This window comes from Cherax quadricarinatus, chromosome 73, assembly GCF_038502225.1.
Source record: "Cherax quadricarinatus isolate ZL_2023a chromosome 73, ASM3850222v1, whole genome shotgun sequence".
In the NCBI taxonomy this organism is placed as follows: Eukaryota; Metazoa; Arthropoda; class Malacostraca; order Decapoda; family Parastacidae; genus Cherax; species Cherax quadricarinatus.
Window position 1 is genome coordinate 21,008,770 of NC_091364.1, and position 18,157 is coordinate 21,026,926.

Consider the following 18,157-nt stretch of genomic DNA (forward strand, 5'->3'; position numbering starts at 1 on the left):
CTCACTGGTACAGTGTTCCAGCCTCGAGTGACCAGCTCACTGGTACAGTGTTCCAGCCTCGAATGACCAGCTTACTGGTACAGTGTTCCAGCCTCGAGTGATCAGCTGACTGGCACTGTGTTCCAGTCTCGAGTGACCAGCTCACTGGTACAGTGCTCCAGCCTCGAGTGACCAGTTCACTGGTACTGTGTTCCAGCCTCGAGTGACCAGCTCACTGGTATAGTGTTCCAGCCTCGAGTGACCAGCTCACTGGTACAGTGCTCCAGCCTCGAGTGACCAGCTCACTGGTACAGTGTTCCAGCCTCGAGTGACCAGCTCACTGGTACAGTGTTCCAGCCTCTAGTGACCAGCTCACTGGTACAGTATTCCAGCCTCGAGTGACCAGCTCACTGGCACAGTGTTCCAGCCTCGAGTGACCAACTCACTGGTACAGTGTTCTAGCCTCGAGTGACCAGCTTACTGGTACAGTCTTCCAGCCTCGAGTGACCAGCTCACTGGTACAGTGTTCCAGCCTCGAGTGACCAACTCACTGGTACAGTGTTCCAGCCTCGAGTGACCAGCTCACTGGTACAGTGTTCCAGCCTCGAGTGACCAGCTCACTGGTACAGTATTCCAGCCTCGAGTGACCAGCTCACTGGTACAGTGTTCCAGCCCCGAGTGACTAGCTCACTGGTACAGTATTCCAGCCTCGAGTGACCAGCTCACTGGTACAGTGTTCCAGCCTCGAGTGACCAGCTCACTGGTACAGTGTTCCAGCCTCGAGTGACCAGCTCACTGGTACAGTGTTCCAGCCTCGAGTGACCAGCTCACTGGTACAGTGTTCCAGCCTCGAGTGACCAGCTCACTGGTACAGTGTTCCAGCCTCGAGTGACCAGCTCACTGGTACAGTGTTCCAGCCTCGAGTGACCTTCATCAGGTACTTTACCAATTTGAGATTTGACGGCTTCAACAATCACCCAGTGTAAAAGTCAGCTGCAATTGTCAGGTGCGTCTGGGTACTTTGAGCCCACTTTAGGTGTGTCTAGGTACCGTGAGCCCACGTTAGGTGCGTCTAAGTACTACCAGCCCACATTAGGCACGTTTGGAACTTCAAGCCCAGGTTAAGGGAAATCGACCTTACGACACTGAAGGACTAGACTAGAGAGATAACGAAATATAAAATACTGAGAGAAATTGACAAGGTGGACAGCGACGGGATGTTCCAGAGATGAGACACAGTAACAAGAGATCACAGTTGGAAGTTGGAGATTCAGATGAGTCACAGGGATGTTAGGAAGTATTTCTTCAGTCATAGAGTTGTCAGGAAGTAGAACAGTCCGGAGAGTGATGTAATGGAGGCAGGATTCATACATAGCTTTAAGAAGAGGTATGATAAAGCTCACGCAGCAGACAGTAGACCTAGTAGCGCCTAGCGAAGAGACGGAGCCAGGAGCTATGAAATAACCCTTGCAACGTCAAAAAGGTAAGTACAAACAGGTAAGCTCACACACACACACACACACACACACACACACACACACACACACACACACACACACACACACACACACACACACACACACAAACAAACAAACAAACAAAAATCATTGCATTAATCCAATAACATACCAATATACAAGGGCTATATTAACGAGACTCCCTCCTTGTTTGGTTGCAGCTGGACCAGTGTTCGTGGCTCACACAGAGGTTGGCGGCCGTGCACAGATGCCTTGTGATGTGCTCACAGCGGACGCCAACGATCGTGTGGTGCTCGTCCTGTGGTATAAGGATGGCGTAGGTGCTCCAATCTATAGGTAAGTTGATAGTCCCCGGGCTCCATTCCAGAAAGGTAATTATTGTGACGCAAGTGGAATTTGTCTATAACACAGAAGGGTAATTATTGTGACGCAAGTGGGATTTGTCTATAACACAAAGGTTTCCTTACACTTCTCTCTCTCTCTCTCTCTCTCTCTCTCTCTCTCTCCGAGCAATCGCAGCTAATGCAACATTGTATTGTGGAATTAGTTGCACTTGTCCTCTTACCTGACATTTTTTTTTTATTTTTATTATCACACTGGCCGATTCCCACCAAGGCAGGGTGGCCCGAAAAAGAAAAACTTTCACCATCATTCACTCCATCACTGTCTTGCCAGAAGGGTGCTTTACACTACAGTTTTTAAACTGCAACATTAACACCCCTCCTTCAGAGTGCAGGCACTGTACTTCCCATCTCCAGGACTCAAGTCCGGCCTGCCGGTTTCCCTGAATCCCTTCATAAATGTTACTTTGCTCACACTCCAACAGCACGTCAAGTATTAAAAACCATTTGTCTCCATTCACTCCTATCAAACACGCTCACGCATGCCTGCTGGAAGTCCAAGCCCCTCGCACACAAAACCTCCTTTACCCCCTCCCTCCAACCCTTCCTAGGCCGACCCCTACCCCGCCTTCCTTCCACTACAGACTGATACACTCTTGAAGTCATTCTGTTTCGCTCCATTCTCTCTACATGTCCGAACCACCTCAACAACCCTTCCTCAGCCCTCTGGACAACAGTTTTGGTAATCCCGCACCTCCTCCTAACTTCCAAACTACGAATTCTCTGCATTATATTCACACCACACATTGCCCTCAGACACGACATCTCCACTGCCTCCAGCCTTCTCCTCGCTGCAACATTCATCACCCACGCTTCACACCCATATAAGAGCGTTGGTAAAACTATACTCTCATACATTCCCCTCTTTGCCTCCAAGGACAAAGTTCTTTGTCTCCACAGACTCCTAAGTGCACCACTCACTCTTTTTCCCTCATCAATTCTATGATTCACCTCATCTTTCATAGACCCATCCGCTGACACGTCCACTCCCAAATATCTGAATACGTTCACCTCCTCCATACTCTCTCCCTCCAATCTGATATTCAATCTTTCATCACCTAATCTTTTTGTTATCCTCATAACCTTACTCTTTCCTGTATTCACCTTTAATTTTCTTCTTTTGCACACCCTACCAAATTCATCCACCAATCTCTGCAACTTCTCTTCAGAATCTCCCAAGAGCACAGTGTCATCAGCAAAGAGCAGCTGTGACAACTCCCACTTTGTGTGTGATTCTTTATCTTTTAACTCCACGCCTCTTGCCAAGACCCTCGCATTTACTTCTCTTACAACCCCATCTATAAATATATTAAACAACCACGGTGACATCACACATCCTTGTCTAAGGCCTACTTTTACTGGGAAAAAATTTCCCTCTTTCCTACATACTCTAACTTGAGCCTCACTATCCTCGTAAAAACTCTTCACTGCTTTCAGTAACCTACCTCCTACACCATACACTTGCAACATCTGCCTCATTGCCCCCCTATCCACCCTGTCATACGCCTTTTCCAAATCCATAAATGCCACAAAGACCTCTTTAGCCTTATCTAAATACTGTTCACTTATATGTTTCACTGTAAACACCTGGTCCACACACCCCCTACCTTTCCTAAAGCCTCCTTGTTCATCTGCTATCCTATTCTCCGTCTTACTCTTAATTCTTTCAATTATAACTCTACCATACACTTTACCAGGTACACTCAACAGACTTATCCCCCTATAATTTTTGCACTCTCTTTTGTCCCCTTTGCCTTTATACAAAGGAACTATGCATGCTCTCTGCCAATCCCTAGGTACCTTACCCTCTTCCATACATTTATTAAATAATTGCACCAACCACTCCAAAACTATATCCCCACCTGCTTTTAACATTTCTATCTTTATCCCATCAATCCCGGCTGCCTTACCCCCTTTCATTTTACCTACTGCCTCACGAACTTCCCCCACACTCACAACTGGCTCTTCCTCACTCCTACAAGATGTTATTCCTCCTTGCCCTATACACGAAATCACAGCTTCCCTATCTTCATCAACATTTAACAATTCCTCAAAATATTCCCTCCATCTTCCCAATACCTCTAACTCTCCATTTAATAACTCTCCTCTCCTATTTTTAACTGACAAATCCATTTGTTCTCTAGGCTTTCTTAACTTGTTAATCTCACTCCAAAACTTTTTCTTATTTTCAACAAAATTTGTTGATAACATCTCACCCACTCTCTCATTTGCTCTCTTTTTACATTGCTTCACCACTCTCTTAACTTCTCTCTTTTTCTCCATATACTCTTCCCTCCTTGCATCACTTCTACTTTGTAAAAACTTCTCATATGCTAACTTTTTCTCCCTTACTACTCTCTTTACATCATCATTCCACCAATCGCTCCTCTTCCCTCCTGCACCCACTTTCCTGTAACCACAAACTTCTGCTGAACACTCTAACACTACATTTTTAAACCTACCCCATACCTCTTCGACCCCATTGCCTATGCTCTCATTAGCCCATCTATCCTCCAATAGCTGTTTATATCTTACCCTAACTGCCTCCTCTTTTAGTTTATAAACCTTCACCTCTCTCTTCCCTGATGCTTCTATTCTCCTTGTATCCCATCTACCTTTTACTCTCAGTGTAGCTACAACTAGAAAGTGATCTGATATATCTGTGGCCCTTCTATAAACATGTACATCCTGAAGTCTACTCAACAGTCTTTTATCTACCAATACATAATCCAACAAACTACTGTCATTTCGCCCTACATCATATCGTGTATACTTATTTATCCTCTTTTTCTTAAAATATGTATTACCTATAACTAAACCCCTTTCTATACAAAGTTCAATCAAAGGGCTCCCATTATCATTTACACCTGGCACCCCAAACTTACCTACCACACCCTCTCTAAAAGTTTCTCCTACTTTAGCATTCAAGTCCCCTACCACAATTACTCTCTCACTTGGTTCAAAGGCTCCTATACATTCACTTAACATCTCCCAAAATCTCTCTCTCTCCTCTGCATTCCTCTCTTCTCCAGGTGCATACACGCTTATTATGACCCACTTCTCGCATCCAACCTTTACTTTAATCCACATAATTCTTGAATTTACACATTCATATTCTCTTTTCTCCTTCCATAACTGATCATTTAACATTACTGCTACCCCTTCCTTTGCTCTAACTCTCTCAGATACTCCAGATTTAATCTCATTTATTTCCCCCCACTGAAACTCTCCTACCCCCTTCAGCTTTGTTTCGCTTAGGGCCAGGACATCCAACTTCTTTTCATTCATAACATCAGCAATCATCTGTTTCTTGTCATCCGCACTACATCCACGCACATTTAAGCAACCCAGTTTTATAAAGTTTTTCTTCTTCTCTTTTTTAGTAATTGTATACAGGAGAAGGGGTTATTAGCCCATTGCTCCCGGCATTTTAGTCGCCTCATACGACACGCATGGCTTACGGAGGAAAGATTCTTTTCCACTTCCCCATGGACAATAGAAGAAATAAAAAAGAACAAGAGCTATTTAGAAAAAGGAGAAAAACCTAGATGTATGTATATATATATATATGCATGTGCGTGTCTGTGAAGTGTGACCAAAGTGTAAGTAGGAGTAGCAAGATATCCCTGTTATCTTAGCGTGTTTATGAGACAGAAAAAGAAAACCAGCAATCCTACCATCATGCAAAACAGTTACAGGTTTTTGTTTCACAGTCATCTGGCAGGACGGTAGTACTTCCCTGGGTGGTTGCTGTCTACCAACCTACTACCTGACATATTGTCGGTAATTCTGGCAGTATTGTTACAGATATCTAAGTGTTAGTAGTCTGTTCTGCGTCGCATTTTGGGAAAGGCGAGGAAGAGGGTTGTCGTAATAGCTTTGGAAGAGCTGAGACTGGATAATTGATCTTGGTTTAGAAAGACACGTAAGCAAACACTGTAACATATTTATTAGAAAACGTTTCGGTCCTGGGACCTTGATCACTTCTAACATACAGATGTATGTATAATGTTCGCCAAGACCGTAGTCCTGGCACGGATCTCAATCTTGCGATGACCCGTCTTCTAACATACAGAGGTAGAAAGACATTATATATATAGGCGGAGAGTGAGGTGTGACGCACGTGACCTGAGGAATGTCATAAGAACATAAGAATGGAGGAACACTGTAGAAGGCCTACTGGCCCATGCGAGGCAGGTCCTTATCAAAACAACCTCTGCCTATGATGAGGACGGGTATACGATGAAATCATGTGACTCCTGTGTTGTTGGGTTGGTGCTGCTTAAGTATTCGGTCCAAGTCGGACCGAAACGTCGTCGTAAGCTTCTCTCTTTTATGTGCGGGTTAGTTGTTTGCAACACGAGAAACCTAGTTATCATTCCACTTCCCTTGTGGCTGTTTTGCACTACTGTCTAAATTTTGAAGTGGATCAGAGGAGCCTGTCTCCACCTATTTTTGAGTTACCTGTGTAGCATTGTACACAGGTCATCCAGGCATACAAGTAGGACCGTGAATCATCTCCAAGAAATATTACACAAGTGTTGAAAATTTGAAGCCGATCGAATAAGGTGTTCTAGAGAAACAGACCGAAATTTTAGAAAGAAATGAGAATGTTGTAGAGAATATTCCGAAAACCATAAAAAATCTCATCTCCTTATTCTTTAATATATAAAACTACGGATGTTTATTTTTTGGAGAATTTGGGTTACACAAGCGGATAGATACAAGGCAGTAAGAGCCAGTCCTGGTGGGAGATATTGACAGAAGGGTCACTGGTCGAGGAGTGAGAGAGAGGCCTGACCTCTGGAGGGATGTTTAGGAACAAGGCCTACACAGTAACTCGCTCTAGTGGAGAATATGAGAACTAAGCATGTAGGATTACTGTCTTCATTTTGCTCGGCCATGCACCTCGGGTCGTCTCGACACAACACAGGTGGACAGAACAGAAAAAAACGAATAACAGTTGGATGTATTTCGATCACTGTGGGATCTGAGAAAGATATCCCTGCACTCCATGACTGCAGTATCCTGAGTCTCAATGCACTCGAATGGATTAGTGCAGAGTGCAGCATACATTAATAAGGCAGTTATATATAAGCATTTACGATTTAAAAGGAATCAGAAGTATTCACAAGTCATCACATAGAAACTAATATCCAAATTTCTCCAATGAAAATGGAAAAATTAAATATACGTAGCACAGATCTAATTCAAGTCTTTCAGAGAGACCAAAAAAGACCAATCTCCTGAAATACACAAGCACAATAAGCATGAAGCCGCTCAGATGTTGCATATTGAAGGGTTGAAGTTAATCAGACACCACACTCAGAAATCATTGAATGAAAAGCGGCATATCATTTATTCCACGGCTTTTAAAATCTCAAATTCGAACTTACACAGCCAAAAATTCAATTCAAACTTTGCTATAAGACTGAGCAACTTATAAGAAAGAAAGTTATACGTAAACTTAGTGTACACAAACTTGCAACAATGGTCTTGAAAGAACATTAAGTAGATTTAACTTAAGATAACCAAATACAGTCAAACAATAGGACTTATTTCTGGTGAGTTGAGACATTTACCAATTATTTCACTGAAGCCGATTTAATTTAACTGACTCATACCTTACACAACTTATAATTCAGTTACTGAGATGTGTAACTCAAAAAGGTAATTATTGTGACGCAAGTGGGATTTGTCTATAACACGAAGGTAATTGTGATGCAAGTGGGATTTGTCTATAACGCAGAAATGTAATTATTGTGACGCAAGTGGGATTTGTCTATAACACGAAGGTAATTGTGATGCAAGTGGGATTTGTCTATAACGCAGAAATGTAATTATTGTGACGCAAGTGGGATTTGTCTATAACACGAAGGTAATTGTGATGCAAGTGGGATTTGTCTATAACGCAGAAATGTAATTATTGTGACGCAAGTGGGATTTGTCTATAACACGAAGGTAATTGTGATGCAAGTGGGATTTGTCTATAACGCAGAAATGTAATTATTGTGACGCAAGTGGGATTTGTCTATAACACGAAGGTAATTGTGATGCAAGTGGGATTTGTCTATAACGCAGAAATGTAATTATTGTGACGCAAATGGGATTTGTCTAAAACAAAGGTAATTATTGTGACGCAAGTGGGATTTCTCTCAGTTTTAAATAATTTCTTATTGTATAAAGGAACGACCCAGGAAAAGGTGTGTTTTTGGACCCAGAAAGACAGAAAAAAAAGATAGGGAGTGAGGGAGAGAGAAAATTTAGCGGAAGAGCCAGAGTGATGAAAGGTGAGAGGGAGGCCGAGGTGTTGATGGGGAGAAGGATTGTGTAAATGCTTTTGTGTGTGTGTTTTTTTTTTACGAATTTGTGAGTGTTCGTGTTCTTGTTTTTGTTGCTGTTGTTGATGGTGTTGTTGGTGGTGTTTGTTCGGGTGATAGTGTTGTTGTTCGCGATGGTGGTGTTGTTGGTGGAAGTGATGGTGTTAGTATTTGTGGTGGTGCTGGTGTTGGTTTTAGTGTTGGTGTTAGTGGTGGTGGTAGTGGTGGTATTGGTGTTGGTGTTGGTTTCCTTGTTGTTCGTCTTGGCGGTGGAGTTGGAGGAAGTGATGATGGAAGGAGCGGGAGAAAGAGGATGATATTGGAGAAGGATGGATAAGGAGTAAAATAAAGATGAGAAGGAACGAAAGCAGGAGGAGGAGGAAGAGGAGGAGGAAGAGATGTGTTGGTAAAAGGAGACTCGTCTTGGCTGACTGACACCAGTTAATCAGTCACGTCACCAGTGTTGTCCAGACTTGATGATACCAGTTACCCCACGTCTTACTGGACACCCACTTAGGGCTGTTATTGCTAAGTATACTGGACACCCACTGAGGGCTGTTGTTGCTAAGTATACTGGACACCCATTTAGGGCTGTTATTGCTAAGTATACTGGACACCCACTGAGGGCTGTTGTTGCTAAGTATACTGGACATCCATTTAGGGCTGTTATTGCTAAGTATACTGGACACCCACTGAGGGCTGTTGTTGCTAAGTATACTGGACACCCATTTAGGGCTGTTATTGCTAAGTATACTGGACACCCACTGAGGGCTGTTATTGCTAAGTATACTGGACACCCATTTAGGGCTGTTATTGCTAAGTATACTGGACACCCACTGAGGGTTGTTGTTGCTAAGTATACTGGACACCCATTTAGGGCTGTTATTGCTAAGTATACTGGACACCCATTTAGGGCTATTATTGCTAAGTATACTGGACACCCACTGAGGGCTGTTGTTGCTAAGTATACTGGACACCCACTTAGGGCTGTTATTGCTAAGTATACTGGACACCCACTTAGGGCTGTTATTGCTAAGTATACTGGACACCCACTGAGGGCTGTTATTGCTAAGTATACTGGACACCCACTGAGAGCTGTTATTGCTAAGTATACTGGACACCCACTTAGGGCTGTTATTGCTAAGTATACTGGACACCCACTTAGGGCTGTTATTGCTAAGTATACTGGACACCGACTTAGGGCTGTTATTGCTAAGTATACTGGACACCCACTTAGGGCTGTTATTGCTAAGTATACTGGACACCGACTTAGGGCTGTTATTGCTAAGTATACTGGACACCGACTTAGAGCTGTTATGGCTAAGTATACTGGACACCCACTGAGGGATGTTATTGCTAAGTATTCTGGACACCCATTTAGGGCTGTTATTGATAAGTATACTGGACACCCAATTAGGGCTGTTATTCCTAAGTATATTGGACACCCACTTATGGCTGTTATTGCTAACTATACTGGACACCCACTTAGACAGGGCTGGTATTGCTAAGTATACTGGACACCCACTTAGACAGGGCTGGTATTGCTAAGTATACTGGACACCCACTTATGGCTGTTATTGCTAAGTATACTGGACACCCACTTAGACAGGGGTGTTATTGCTAAGTATATTGGACACCCACTTAGACAGGGGTGTTATTGCTAAGTATACTGGCTCCTTACCACTCTGATGTCCTTCATAACACCTGGTTCCTATCCTGTTACCAGGAAGAGATATCCATAACAATTACTGATGGAGTGTGTAGTTGATCAGGTGGGTGGAGCGCATGGTTGATCAGGTGGGTGGAGTGTATGGTTGATCAGGTGGGTGGAGTGTACGGTTGATCAGGTGGGTGGAGCGTATGGTTGATCAGGTGGGTGGAGTGTATGGTTGATCAGGTGGGTGGAGCGTATGGTTGATCAGGTGGGTGGAGTATATTGTTGATCAGGTGGGTGGAGTGTATGGTTGATCAGGTGGGTGGAGTATATTGTTGATCAGGTGGGTGGAGTGTATGGTTAATCAGGTGGGTGGAGTGCATGGTTGATCAGGTGGGTGGAGTGTATGGTTGATCAGGTGGGTGGAGTGTATGGTTGATCACGTGGGTGGAGTGTATGGTTGATCAGGTGGGTGGAGTGTATGGTTGATCAGGTGGGTGGAGTGTATGGTTGATCAGATGGGTGGAGTGTATGGTTGAACAGGTGGGTGAAGTGTACGGTTGATCAGCTGGGTGGAGTGTACGGTTGATCAGGTGGGTGGAGTATATTGTTGATCAGGTGGGTGGAGTGTATGGTTAATCAGGTGGGTGGAGTGCATGGTTGATCAGGTGGGTGGAGTGTATGGTTGATCAGGTGGGTGGAGTGTATGGTTGATCACGTGGGTGGAGTGTATGGTTGATCAGGTGGGTGGAGTGTATGGTTGATTAGGTGGGTGGAGTGTATGGTTGATCAGGTGGGTGGAGTGTATGGTTGATTAGGTGGGTGGAGTGTACGGTTGATCAGGTGGGTGGAGTGTACGGTTGATCAGGTGGGTGGAGTGTATGGTTGATCAGGTGGGTGGAGTATATTGTTGATCAGGTGGGTGGAGTGTGTGGTTGATCAGGTGGGTGGAGTGTACGGTTGATCAGGTGGGTGAAGTGTATGGTTGATCAGGTGGGTGGAGTGTGCGGTTGATCAGGTGGGTGGAGTGTATGGTTGATCAGGTGGGTAGAGTATATTGTTGATCAGGTAGGTGGAGTGTATGGTTGATCAGATGGGTGGAGTGTATGGTTGATCAGGTGGGTGGAGTGTACGGTTGATCAGGTGGGTGGAGTGTATTTTTGATCAGGTGGGTGGAGTGTATGGTTGATAAGGTGGGTGGAGTGTATGGTTGATCAGGTGGGTGGAGTGTATGGTTGATCAGGTGGGTGGAGTGTACGGTTGATCAGGTGGGTGGAGTGTATGGTTGATCAGGTGGGTGGAGTGTACGGTTGATCAGGTGGGTGGAGTGTATGGTTGATCAGGTGGGTGGAGTGTATGGTTGATCAGGTGGGAGGAGTGTATGGTTGATCAGGTGGGTGGAGTGTACGGTTGATCAGGTCCGTGGAGTGTATGGTTGATCAGGTGGGTGGAGTGTATGGTTGATCAGGTGGGTGGAGTGTACGGTTGATCAGGTCCGTGGAGTGTATGGTTGATCAGGTGGGTGGAGTGTACGGTTGATCAGGTCCGTGGAGTGTATGGTTGATCAGGTGGGTGGAGTGTATGGTTGATCAGGTGGGTGGAGTGTATGGTTGATCAGGTGGGTGGAGTGCACGGTTGATCAGGTCCGTGGAGTGTATGGTTGATCAGGTGGGTGGAGTGTATGGTTGATCAGGTGGGTGGAGTGTATGGTTGATCAGGTGGGTGGAGTGTACGGTTGATCAGGTGGGTGGAGTGTATGGTTGATCAGGTGGGTGGAGTGAATGGTTGATGAGGTGGGTGGAGTGTATGGTTGATCAAGTGGGTGGAGTGAATGGTTGATCAGGTGAGGGGAGTGTATGGTTGATCAGGTGGGTGGAGTGTATAGTTGATCAGGTGGGTGGAGTGTATGGTTGATCAGGTGGGTGGAGTGTATGGTTGATCAGGTGGGTGGAGTGTACGGTTGATCAGGTGGGTGGAGTGTATGGTTGATCAGGTGGGTGGAGTGTACGGTTGATCAGGTGGGTGGAGTGTATGGTTGATCAGGTGGGTGGAGTGTATGGTTGATCAGGTGGGTGGAGTGTATGGTTGATCAGGTGGGTGGAGTGTACGGTTGATCAGGTCCGTGGAGTGTATGGTTGATCAGGTGGGTGGAGTGTACGGTTGATCAGGTCCGTGGAGTGTATGGTTGATCAGGTGGGTGGAGTGTACGGTTGATCAGGTCCGTGGAGTGTATGGTTGATCAGGTGGGTGGAGTGTATGGTTCATCAGGTGGGTGGAGTGTATGATTGATCAGGTGGGTGGAGTGCACGGTTGATCAGGTCCGTGGAGTGTATGGTTGATCAGGTGGGTGGAGTGTATGGTTGATCAGGTGGGTGGAGTGTATGGTTGATCAGGTGGGTGGAGTGTACGGTTGATCAGGTGGGTGGAGTGTATGGTTGATCAGGTGGGTGGAGTGAATGGTTGATGAGGTGGGTGGAGTGTATGGTTGATCAAGTGGGTGGAGTGAATGGTTGATCAGGTGGGTGGAGTGTATGGTTGATCAGGTGGGTGGAGTGTATGGTTGATCAGGTGGGTGGAGTGTATGGTTGACCAGGTGGGTGGAGTGTATGGTTGATCAGGTGGGTGGAGTGTATGGTTGATCAGGTGGGTGGAGTGTATGGTTGATCAGATGGGTTTAGTGTATGGTTGAACAGGTGGGTGGAGTGTACGGTTGATCAGCTGGGTGGAGTGTACGGTTGATCAGGTGGGCGGAGTATATTGTTGATCAGGTGGGTGGAGTGTACGGTTGATCAGGTGGGTGGAGTATATTGTTGATCAGGTGGGTGGAGTGTACGGTTGATCAGGTGGGTGGAGTATATTGTTGGTCAGGTGGGTGGAGTGTACGGTTTATCAGGTGGGTGGAGTGTACGGTTGATCAGGTGGGTGGAGTGTATGGTTGATCAGGTGGGTGGAGTGTACGGTTGATCAAGTGAGTGGAGTGTATGATTTATCCGGTGGGTGGAGTGTATGGTTGATCAGGTGGGTGGAGTGTATGGTTGATCAGGTGGGTGGAGTGTATGGTTGATCAGGTGGGTGGAGTGTATGGTTGATCAAGTGGGTGAAGTGTATGGTTGATCAGGTGGGTGGAGTGTATGGTTGATCAGGTGGGTGGAGTGTACGGTTGATCAGCTGGGTGGAGTGTACGGTTGATCAGCTGGGTGGAGTGTACGGTTGATCAGCTGGGTGGAGTGTACGGTTGATCAGGTGGGTGGAGTGTATGGTTGATCAGGTGGGTGGAGTGTATGGTTAATCAGGTGGGTGGAGTGCATGGTTGATCAGGTGGGTGGAGTGTATGGTTGATCAGGTGGGTGGAGTGTACGGTTGATCAGGTGGGTGGAGTGTACGGTTGATCAGCTGGGTGGAGTGTACGGTTGATCAGGTGGGTAGAGTATATTGTTGATCAGGTGGGTGGAGTGTACGGTTGATCAGGTGGGTGGAGTATATTGTTGATCAGGTGGGTGGAGTGTACGGTTGATCAGGTGGGTGGAGTGTACGGTTGATCAGGTGGGTGGAGTGTACGGTTTATCAGGTGGGTGGAGTGTACGGTTGATCAGGTGGGTGGAGTGTATGGTTGATCAGGTGGGTGGAGTGTACGGTTGATCAAGTGAGTGGAGTGTATGATTTATCCGGTGGGTGGAGTGTATGGTTGATCAGGTGGGTGGAGTGTATGGTTGATCAGGTGGGTGGAGTGTATGGTTGATCAGGTGGGTGGAGTGTATGGTTGATCAGGTGGGTGGAGTATATTGTTGATCAGGTGGGTGGAGTGTATGGTTGATCAGGTGGGCGGAGTATATTGGTGATCAGGTGGGTGGAGTGTACGGTTGATCAGGTGGGTGGAGTGTATGGTTGATCAGGTGGGTGGAGTGTACGGTTGATCAGGTGGGTGGAGTGTATGGTTGATCAGGTGGGTGGAGTGTATGGTTAATCAGGTGGGTGGAGTGCATGGTTGATCAGGTGGGTGGAGTGTATGGTTGATCAGGTGGGTGGAGTGTATGGTTGATCAGGTGGGTGGAGTGTATGGTTGATCAGGTGGGTGGAGTGTATGGTTGATTAGGTGGGTGGAGTGTGCGGTTGATCAGGTGGGTGGAGTGTATGGTTGGTCAGGTGGGTGGAGTATATTGTTGATCAGGTGGGTGGAGTGTATGGTTGATCAGGTGGGTGGAGTGTACGGTTGATCAGGTGGGTGAAGTGTATGGTTGATCAGGTGGGTGGAGTGTGCGGTTGATCAGGTGGGTGGAGTGTATGGTTGATCAGGTGGGTAGAGTATATTGTTGATCAGGTGGGTGGAGTGTATTTTTGATCAGATGGGTGGAGTGTATGGTTCATCAGTTGGGTGGAGTGTACGGTTGATCAGGTGGGTGGAGTGTATTTTTGATCAGGTGGGTGGAGTGTATGGTTGATCAGGTGGGTGGAGTGTATGGTTGATCAGGTGGTTGGAGTGTACGGTTGATCAGGTGGGTGGAGTGTATGGTTGATCAGGTGGGTGGAGTGTACGGTTGATCAGGTGGGTGGAGTGTATGGTTGATCAGGTCCGTGGAGTGTATGGTTGATCAGGTGGGTGGAGTGTATGGTTGATCAGGTGGGTGGAGTGTACGGTTGATCAGGTCCGTGGAGTGTATGGTTGATCAGGTGGGTGGAGTGTATGGTTCATCAGGTGGGTGGAGTGTACGGTTGATCAGGTCCGTGGAGTGTATGGTTGATCAGGTGGGTGGAGTGTATGGTTCATCAGGTGGGTGGAGTGTATGGTTGATCAGGTGGGTGGAGTATATTGTTGATCAGGTGGGTGGAGTGTATGGTTAATCAGGTGGGTGGAGTGCATGGTTGATCAGGTGGGTGGAGTGTATGGTTGATCAGGTGGGTGGAGTGTATGGTTGATCAGGTGGGTGGAGTGTATGGTTGATCAGGTGGGTGGAGTGTATGGTTGATTAGGTGGGTGGAGTGTATGGTTGATCAGGTGGGTGGAGTGTATGGTTGATTAGGTGGGTGGAGTGTACGGTTGATCAGGTGGGTGGAGTGTATGGTTGATCAGGTGGGTGGAGTATATTGTTGATCAGGTGGGTGGAGTGTATGGTTGATCAGGTGGGTGGAGTGTACGGTTGATCAGGTGGGTGGAGTGTATGGTTGATCAGGTGGGTGGAGTGTATGGTTGATCAGGTGGGTGGAGTGTATGGTTGATCAGGTGGGTGGAGTGTACGGTTGATCAGGTCCGTGGAGTCAATGGTTGATCAGGTGGGTGGAGTGTATGGTTCATCATGTGGGTGGAGTGTACGGTTGATCAGGTCCGTGGAGTGTATGGTTGATCAGGTGGGTGGAGTGTATGGTTGATCAGGTGGGTGGAGTGTATGGTTGATCAGGTGGTTGGACTGTACGGTTGATCAGGTGGGTGGAGTGTATGGTTGGTCAGGTGGGTGGAGTGTATGGATGATCAGGTGGGTGGAGTGTATGGTTGATCAAGTGGGTGGAGTGTATGGTTGATCAGGTGGGTGGAGTGTATGGTTGATCAGGTGGGTGGAGTGTATGTTTGATCAGGTGGGTGGAGTGTATGGTTGATCAGGTGGGTGGAGTGTATGGTTGATCAGGTGGGTGGAGTGTATGGTTGATCAGGTGGGTGGAGTGTATGGTTGATCAGATGGGTGGAGTGTATGGTTGAACAGGTGGGTGGAGTGTACGGTTGATCAGCTGGGTGGAGTGTACGGTTGATCAGGTGGGTGGAGAATATTGTTGATCAGGTGGGTGGAGTGTACGGTTGATCAGGTGGGTGAAGTGTATGGTTGATCAGGTGGGTGGAGTGTGCGGTTGATCAGGTGAGTGGAGTGTATGGTTGATCAGGTGGGTAGAGTATATTGTTGATCAGGTAGGTGGAGTGTATGGTTGATCAGATGGGTGGAGTGTATGGTTGTTCAGTTGGGTGGAGTGTACGGTTGATCAGGTGGGTGGAGTGTATTTTTGATCAGGTGGGTGGAGTGTATGGTTGATAAGGTGGGTGGAGTGTATGGTTGATCAGGTGGGTGGAGTGTATGGTTGATCAGGTGGGTGGAGTGTACGGTTGATCAGGTGGGTGGAGTGTATGGTTGATCAGGTGGGTGGAGTGTACGGTTGATCAGGTGGGTGGAGTGTATGGTTGATCAGGTGGGTGGAGTGTATGGTTGATCAGGTGGGTGGAGTGTATGGTTGATCAGGTGGGTGGAGTGTACGGTTGATCAGGTCCGTGGAGTGTATGGTTGATCAGGTGGGTGGAGTGTATGGTTGATCAGGTGGGTGGAGTGTACGGTTGATCAGGTCCGTGGAGTGTATGGTTGATCAGGTGGGTGGAGTGTACGGTTGATCAGGTCCGTGGAGTGTATGGTTGATCAGGTGGGTGGAGTGTATGGTTGATCAGGTGGGTGGAGTGTATGGTTGATCAGGTGGGTGGAGTGCACGGTTGATCAGGTCCGTGGAGTGTATGGTTGATCAGGTGGGTGGAGTGTATGGTTGATCAGGTGGGTGGAGTGTATGGTTGATCAGGTGGGTGGAGTGTACGGTTGATCAGGTGGGTGGAGTGTATGGTTGATCAGGTGGGTGGAGTGAATGGTTGATGAGGTGGGTGGAGTGTATGGTTGATCAAGTGGGTGGAGTGAATGGTTGATCAGGTGAGGGGAGTGTATGGTTGATCAGGTGGGTGGAGTGTATGGTTGATCAGGTGGGTGGAGTGTATGGTTAATCAGGTGGGTGGAGTGTATGGTTGATCAGGTGGGTGGAGTGTACGGTTGATCAGGTGGGTGGAGTGTATGGTTGATCAGGTGGGTGGAGTGTACGGTTGATCAGGTGGGTGGAGTGTATGGTTGATCAGGTGGGTGGAGTGTATGGTTGATCAGGTGGGTGGAGTGTATGGTTGATCAGGTGGGTGGAGTGTACGGTTGATCAGGTCCGTGGAGTGTATGGTTGATCAGGTGGGTGGAGTGTACGGTTGATCAGGTCCGTGGAGTGTATGGTTGATCAGGTGGGTGGAGTGTACGGTTGATCAGGTCCGTGGAGTGTATGGTTGATCAGGTGGGTGGAGTGTATGGTTCATCAGGTGGGTGGAGTGTATGATTGATCAGGTGGGTGGAGTGCACTGTTGATCAGGTCCGTGGAGTGTATGGTTGATCAGGTGGGTGGAGTGTATGGTTGATCAGGTGGGTGGAGTGTATGGTTGATCAGGTGGGTGGAGTGTACGGTTGATCAGGTGGGTGGAGTGTATGGTTGATCAGGTGGGTGGAGTGAATGGTTGATCAGGTGGGTGGAGTGTATGGTTGATCAAGTGGGTGGAGTGAATGGTTGATCAGGTGGGTGGAGTGTATGGTTGATCAGGTGGGTGGAGTGTATGGTTGATCAGGTGGGTGGAGTGTATGGTTGACCAGGTGGGTGGAGTGTATGGTTGATCAGGTGGGTGGAGTGTATGGTTGATCAGGTGGGTGGAGTGTATGGTTGATCAGATGGGTGGAGTGTATGGTTGAACAGGTGGGTGGAGTGTACGGTTGATCAGCTGGGTGGAGTGTACGGTTGATCAGGTGGGTGGAGTATATTGTTGATCAGGTGGGTGGAGTGTACGGTTGATCAGGTGGGTGGAGTATATTGTTGATCAGGTGGGTGGAGTGTACGGTTGATCAGGTGGGTGGAGTATATTGTTGGTCAGGTGGGTGGAGTGTACGGTTTATCAGGTGGGTGGAGTGTACGGTTGATCAGGTGGGTGGAGTGTATGGTTGATCAGGTGGGTGGAGTGTACGGTTGATCAAGTGAGTGGAGTGTATGATTTATCCGGTGGGTGGAGTGTATGGTTGATCAGGTGGGTGGAGTGTATGGTTGATCAGGTGGGTGGAGTGTATGGTTGATCAGGTGGGTGGAGTGTATGGTTGATCAAGTGGGTGAAGTGTATGGTTGATCAGGTGGGTGGAGTGTACGGTTGATCAGCTGGGTGGAGTGTACGGTTGATCAGCTGGGTGGAGTGTACGGTTGATCAGCTGGGTGGAGTGTACGGTTGATCAGGTGGGTGGAGTGTATGGTTGATCAGGTGGGTGGAGTGTATGGTTAATAAGGTGGGTGGAGTGCATGGTTGATCAGGTGGGTGGAGTGTATGGTTGATCAGGTGGGTGGAGTGTACGGTTGATCAGCTGGGTGGAGTGTACGGTTGATCAGGTGGGTAGAGTATATTGTTGATCAGGTGGGTGGAGTGTACGGTTGATCAGGTGGGTGGAGTATATTGTTGATCAGGTGGGTGGAGTGTACGGTTGATCAGGTGGGTGGAGTGTACGGTTGATCATGTGGGTG

General features: G+C 47.2%; 1 protein-coding gene across 1 annotated transcript in view; it reads left to right on the plus strand.

Moving 5' to 3' along the window:
• The first annotated feature begins 1,663 nt into the window (after nucleotides 1-1,663).
• The window catches only part of LOC128705400 (nephrin), a 505,892-nt gene continuing 489,398 nt past the window's right edge, over nucleotides 1,664-18,157 (plus strand). The window contains exon 1 of the mRNA XM_070100632.1: nucleotides 1,664-1,793. Within this exon, the coding sequence (XP_069956733.1) occupies nucleotides 1,705-1,793 (89 nt within the window). The 5' untranslated portion in view covers nucleotides 1,664-1,704. The remainder of the gene's footprint in view (nucleotides 1,794-18,157) is intronic.